We start from the raw sequence: 7021 nt of genomic DNA on the forward strand, positions 1-7021 counted from the left end.
ACGCGCCGCAGCGAATACGGTTTGTACGCGCCGCAGCGAATACGGTTTGTACGCGCCGCAGCGAATACGGTTTGCGCGGGCCGCGGCGAATACGGTTTGTGCGGGCTGCCAAACGTCGAAACGTGTGTGTCGCAAGCTGCGAGTTGAAATGTCCCAGCCAGACCTTGTCGGTGGGCAGGGTTCAGCAGGTCTAAACTGAGTGTGCCAAAGTGCATCTCATGATCCCCTCTCTTTACTATGGCTTTATTTGCAGTCTTGAGAATGTGCGAATTTGTGACTTGTGACACATTCTAATTTAGTTTGCAGCTACTTGGTTAACGATCAACAGAACGCACGGTATATATTTGATTAACCAGTTCAGTGCAACTTGGCTAGATGAGCAAAAGTATGTCCCATATGCTCTATCTGGCATTGCTAACATGATTAAGTGTGATTGAGAATAAATGCCAGAAACAATTAAGTCCCCCTACTAAACAATCTCATGATGTACCGAGGTGCATTAGAGAACTGATTGCTAAACGTTGACATGTTGGAAGGCTTGCCAATAGATGTCACCAACCAACTGCTGGCATACTTTCTAATAACATTCATATATGAATGTGTATGTGCGTGTGCATACACTAATATATGCTACTAATACATGTATACTTTAATGTACGTAAAATCTTTATTGCCATAAAAAGAATGGCTTACTTGGTTAAGGATCACCCAGTGGGGGTCAATTTGTGACTCCCCCTCTGGATCCAACACAACAGTTTGGAAGGTGCGGAAGTCTGTGGTGTGAATCTCTTTGTTGTCAGGACAGACATCATACGTGTCAATGACGTCATCGGCATCGTTATCATTCTGGCATGCGTCTCCAATGCCGTCTCCATCAGCGTCCTCCTGACCCGGGTTTTCCACTAGGGGGCAGTTGTCTCTGCGATCGCGGATGCCATCATTATCGTCATCATTGTCGCACGCATCTCCTGCAATTAACAACAACTTAATTACTCATCACAGAGCAATCGAATTGTTTACTCGTTGTTTGGCTGAGAAATACTGTAGTAATCTGTCTGACATGCATATAGGTGATAATTGGAGAAGCATCATCATGCATCAGTGCAGTCACCCGCATGTCACGTGTCACGGTCAGCGTCAAGTGGCGTGTTGTGGTAGAGTGGTGGAGCTAAACGTGAGAATCATCACTACGTTGTTCATTCTTAAAGAAAGACAGATCATGCTAGAGGGCTGCTAAGTTGGCGAGATGTGCGCACTGCTGTTCTATTGTTTGGTGCAAGCTCACCAATGCCGTCTGCGTCAGTGTCCAGCTGGTTGGCATTAGGCACCATTCGGCAATTATCCAGGTTGTTCTGAATCCCATCCCCGTCACTGAAAAAATAGCACACAAGTTAGTTACAGTGCCTAGGCAAATACTATCTGGACTCGGAGTTCCCAGGCAATTACCATCTGGACTGAACCAAAAGAGGACCAACTCGGCTGCGATTCCAGAATCGCAGTCGAAATTACTTCGAAATCGCATACACACGGTGAAGCGTGCGACCGATCGCATGCGGTTGCAGGTTGCAGAGACGAGCAACCAAAAGTCGCAAGTCGCAGCGACGATCGCGTCGCAGAGTGAGTTCGACATAAGCACCCCTGCGACTGTCAGCGACGGGTATGCGACTGGAAAATTGTCAGTCGCAGCGCAGTCGCAGTGAGTCGCACATGTTCTACTGAATGCGTTTTTTTATAGCATTGTACATAGCCATAAAGCTGTTGGCAATATTTGAGATTGGCGCAGTATTACGAAGGGCGGTAGAACGAGGTTTTACCGTAGTGTACAATTTTGCTACACATCCAAACACTTAGCTCCCCCCACACACCTCCCCTTACATCCCCTAAAAAAACATTAAAAAAAAACATTTAAAATGAAAAATAAAACAAATACCAAATTAATTTATTTATTAATTAATTAATTAAACATTAGGTATAGATCGGTACCCCATCCCCTGTGGGTTTTCGGACTAGTGGGTTTTCGGACTAGTGGGCTTTCGGACTAGTGGGCTTTCGGACTATTGGGCCGTCGGACTAGCGAGCTGTAACCATCCGTGTCGGCTCGTTCACAGCGGTGAGCGGCGGGACCAGCTAGCATTGCAGACGAATTTTTATTACGCGAGGAAGTTGATACATTGCGTACAGAGCACAAAGTCTAATCTGGCTGGTGTTTGCAAAGGCACGACCTTATTTGCTTTACTGGCCCTAATTCAAGTGCCTCTAGGTTCGGGCTTACGACACGACAATTGCGCTGTAGTTTTTCGATTTTCTGATGTTACGAATAATAATATATTAACATGAATTAAAATCCAGCTCATTTAGAACAATATAATAAGTTTTAATACACGATTCCGCATTTTAACATATCATACAAAATGTGTGCATATTTGGCTTGGTCACTGTGTACGATATAGGTGGACAATGGTGTTAAGCAGGCAGCACACTTCACCATTTTCGTTGCTCGTACAGGCAATTTTCGTGATCGCCACAAAAATGGCCAAGTGTGCGGGGGCCGGCAACGACCACTCACCACGGAAATTTAGTGGTGACCACGAGTTGCCGAGAATCAAACCGGTTTGATTTCTCACCACGAAAATTGCTCGTGGTGGCAACTTGTGGTGAAGTGTGCTGTGACGCGGCAACGGCCACAAAAATTGCCTGTATGAGCAACGAAAATGGTGAAGTGTGCTGCTAGCTTTTGATGTGTTAAACTGCATATTTAGATTACCACATTAATTGCCATACATAATTGTTTAGTGCACTAACATGATATGAGATATGCTTCTCAATCGCAGACTAACCAATTCTCGTGTCATGTTAATCAATATTATGATCAATATATATAACATATTATGATCAATATACATGATCAATATTATATCACTATAAACATTATACTTGATCACTGCTACTGACTTCAGACTGACAGATTTCACGTATGGACTATATAGTCAAACGGGCTAATCTAGTGCAGTGATTCATCTACCCATGCATATTATGCACACTAAGATATAACATTAAAAATAATATAAAGGGTTTTTAATTTTCACGCGTTTTTTCTCTTCTGATTAATCCACCACGGCATTCTGTTAATCTCTCTAACTAGAGCCCTGCTACACGTTGTCTGCTATAATCTCTTCTTCTTCCTCTCTTTCGTCCTCCCTTCTCTGCTCCAGCTTTTTCTCTTCTACCTCCTCCACGCCTTCACTGCTTCTAGCATTGTTAGCTCGGTGCATGCGATGCAACTTTCTGATCTCCTTCATGGTAACAACACGGGGTAGCTCGTCTGAAAAGCAACAAATCAGCAATTCATGCAGATAACATGTCACCCATACATATTTTGTACATATGGTTAGTCTGAACGAATGCCACGTAGAAAATAACAGTGTGGCAATTACATAACTAATGCTATATTATATGCTCCTGGTCATTTTAGATAATTAATTATCGAAATAAAATCTGTCTCTCTCTTTCTCTTTCTATTGCTCTCCATCTGTCTTTCTGCTTGTAACTTTCTCACACACGCGCGCGCACATACGCACGCGTGTTTGTCTCAATTCTAATCTCTAAATTGGTATCTCCTTTCTGCAAGAATTCTTTTTCTCATACTCTTACTCCTATTACATTCTCACTGTTATTTTTACTCGTTATCCGCTTGTCTGCTAAGACACTTGCTGTGTAGACAAGTTTGCCTTACCATTGCAGCGATAGACCAGATCCGACCAGATGATTTGCTCCTGTGAAAAGCAGAAGACACCAAGACGACCACCCTTCAGGGAGAAGTCAATGATGTTCCCGGTATCAGCCACCTCTTGCGCTCCCTCGTAGAACTTCACCCTGCAGAATACTGACTGTACTTCAAGTGTTCTTCAACTCCCAACAGCATTCCCAATTGCGCAATATAACCGTTAACTTCAATTCTATATGATTTACATTAAACTAGGCTTATACTCGATGATTCCATTTCCATTCGATTTCATACTCCCAAATCACAATACTGAATTTTGTCACCTGTAAGGCTGGGCACAGGTACACGCAGTAGCTAGTATCTGCTAATGGGACGGGCTAGTGTGCAGCAGTTAGGTTGTTACGCTGCAGGTGAGGGTAGTGCGGGTGATAAGGTGATACACACAAGGACATGAGAAGAAAAGGAGAGCACCGGTACCAAACAAATTGGAATTGACGATAAACGATTCCGTTGCGTCTAATACACTTCAGTTCAGTTCCCTATCTAACAGATCCAGAATCTAGATACCTGATGAGCCCAAGATCTGGTCTGTGTATCAGCTCCCACCTGTACGCTGTGTGTGACCGCCAGCCGATATCCCGAGGGTCTTCCCACAGCAGCTTCACCTGCGCGTGCAGGCACCAATGGCATCACTCATTAGTAATTTACTATTAGAAATACATTTAGGACCCTCGCCAAACGTCCTTCTTACTTCTTCTATAAATTCTCTTCTCATTTTATTTAAAGTTTATGTGCGTTGCAGTAACAAAAGCATTCTCCTCTCAGCAGCTGCCTATACCAACAATATCGCTTAGCACGTCACAACTCACGTTCCACTGCAAACAAACCTGGTTTGGTGTGTCTCCCGTGTGCCACAGGGCATTGCGTAACATCTCGCCAGGTCCTGTCTGCGAGTTGATTAGTTTGAGTTGTATGCCTGGTCTGGCGGCTGCCCGGAACGGCTGCGGCTGCCAGTATGTCTGTGCCAAAGATACGTGACAAGCACAATTACATTGCACGCGGAGGGGCGTCAACTTCAGTCAGAGGCGTACGGCTCATGTAAAACATTTCAAACTAAGAAACGAAGAAACGCTCAACAAATTCAGAACAATTAGGAGACTTCAAGTGAATAATCAATTTTATGTACAGAGGCTATTACACACTCTCCTCCCTAGACATATATCTCTACACACCATGAAGCCTTATGACTTGTACCTAAACCAAGCTGCGCCTTAATTCCTACCTGCATATATATATGTGCATGATGCCATGCATCGTCCACGCAAAGACCATAGCCAACATCTGTACCACTAAAAGAATGTAACTACTAAGCTGGATCTACGCGTATAAGTCACCCACACACACGCACGCACGCACGCACGCACGCACGCGCACACACACACACGCACACGCACACAGATACACACACGCGCGCACGCGCACAAACACACACACACACACGCACGCACACACACATATATATATATACGCGCGTACACGCATACACGCGCTCACACGCACGCACGCACGCACACGCACGCACACACACACCCACATATATATATATATACGCGCGTACACGCATACACGCGCGTACACGCGCTCACACGCACGCACTAGTCACTCGTATTCCGAGGTCCAGATGGTATTTAATTGTCTGGGTGCTCCCGAGTCCAGGATGGTTAATGTGCCCTTAGTCACGTTGATCCGAGTCGAGATGAGTATTGGCTTGGCACTCCGAGTCTCAGCATGGTATTTGCCTAGGCACTCCGAGTCCAGATGGTAATTGCCTACGCACTCCAAGTCTAGATGGTATTTGCCTAGGCACTCCGAGTCCAGATGGTATTTGCCTAGGCACTCCGAGTCCAGATGGTATTTGCCTGGGAACTCCGAGTCCAGATGGTATTTGCCTATAGGCACTCCAAGTCCAGATGGTATTTGCCTGGGAACTTTGGAGTCGCAGCATGGGTATTTAGCCTATAGGCTCGCAAGTCCGCAGATGGTAATTGCTGGAACTCCGAGTCCAGATAGGTATTTGCCTAGGCACTGTAACATTATCCAGATAGCTTCTGACGGTTGGGCCAACGTTGTGCCCAACGCTCGTCTTCAGCCCATGGCCAACGTTGGGCCAACGTTGGCTGCCAACACGGTTTGGCCCAACGGATTTTTGCTCGTTGGGGCAAACGTTGGCCCAACGTTGGCAGCCCGGACGTTAGGCCCAACGTTGGCGCCAACGGTTGCCCAACGTCATATATTGCCAACGCTTGGCCCAACGTCACTGTATTGCCACACGTTGGCCCGCAACGTCAATATTGCCAACGCTTGGCCCAACGTCATAATTGCCAAACGTTGGGCCGCCCAAACGTCATCATTGCCAACGTTGGCGCAAACGTTCATACTGCAAACGTGTTGGCGCAAAACGTCATACCTGCCCAACGTTGGCCCAACGTCATAACTGCCAACGGTTGGGCGCCCACGTCATACTGGCAGACGTTTGGTCCCAACCGTCATATTGCCTGAACGTTGGCCCAACGTCATACTGCAACTTGGCGGCAAACGTCATATGCCAACGTTGGCGCAACTCATTTTGGCCAGACGTTGGGCCCAACGGCTTTTTGTCAGCGTGCCAAACGTTATGGTTTCCACCCTCAACACAACACACACACGCGCGCGCGCGCGCGCACCACCTCTCTCTCTCTCCTTCTCTCTCTCTGCACACATACACAGCTCCCTCTCTGCCGTTTGCACTCCCTCACACACACACACACACACGACACACACACACACACCACACAACACACACAACACACACACAGAGACACACACACACACACAGCCAGCGATCTGCTCTTACCTCTCCTCTCTCTCTCACTCGCACACGCCCGCACGCCTGGTGCACCACCTCGCTCTCTCTCGTTCTCTCTCTCTCTCTCCTCTCGCTGACAACATACACACTCCTCTCTGGTTCTCTCTCTCTCTCTTCTCTCTCTCTGTCACACACACAACACAAACACCTCTCTCTCTCTCTGACACATACACTCCCTCTTTGGTTCTCTCTCTCCCTCACACACACACACACGCGCGCGCGCGCACATCTCTCTCTCTCTCTCTCTCTTCCTCTCTCTCTCACTCGCACACACGCGTGCACAGCTCTCTCTCTCTCTCTCCGTCCCACACACAACACAAACACGCACACCCCCTCTCTCTCTCTCACACACACACACCTCTCTCTCAGACAGCCATACACAACAGATCCTC

At 46.8% G+C, this 7021-nt stretch overlaps 1 protein-coding gene across 1 annotated transcript in view; it reads right to left on the reverse strand.

Moving 5' to 3' along the window:
• The window catches only part of LOC106817101 (cartilage oligomeric matrix protein-like), a 25020-nt gene that overhangs the window by 421 nt on the left and 17578 nt on the right, over nucleotides 1–7021 (reverse strand). The window contains exons 11-13 of the mRNA XM_014821748.1: nucleotides 1286–1371; nucleotides 694–968; nucleotides 164–254 (exon numbers count right to left, since the gene is read on the reverse strand). Of these exons, the coding sequence (XP_014677234.1) occupies nucleotides 164–254; nucleotides 694–968; nucleotides 1286–1371 (452 nt within the window). The remainder of the gene's footprint in view (nucleotides 1–163; nucleotides 255–693; nucleotides 969–1285; nucleotides 1372–7021) is intronic.

Source organism: Priapulus caudatus, unplaced genomic scaffold, assembly GCF_000485595.1.
Source record: "Priapulus caudatus unplaced genomic scaffold, Priapulus_caudatus-5.0.1 Scaffold1596, whole genome shotgun sequence".
Classification (NCBI taxonomy): domain Eukaryota; kingdom Metazoa; phylum Priapulida; class Priapulimorpha; order Priapulimorphida; family Priapulidae; genus Priapulus; species Priapulus caudatus.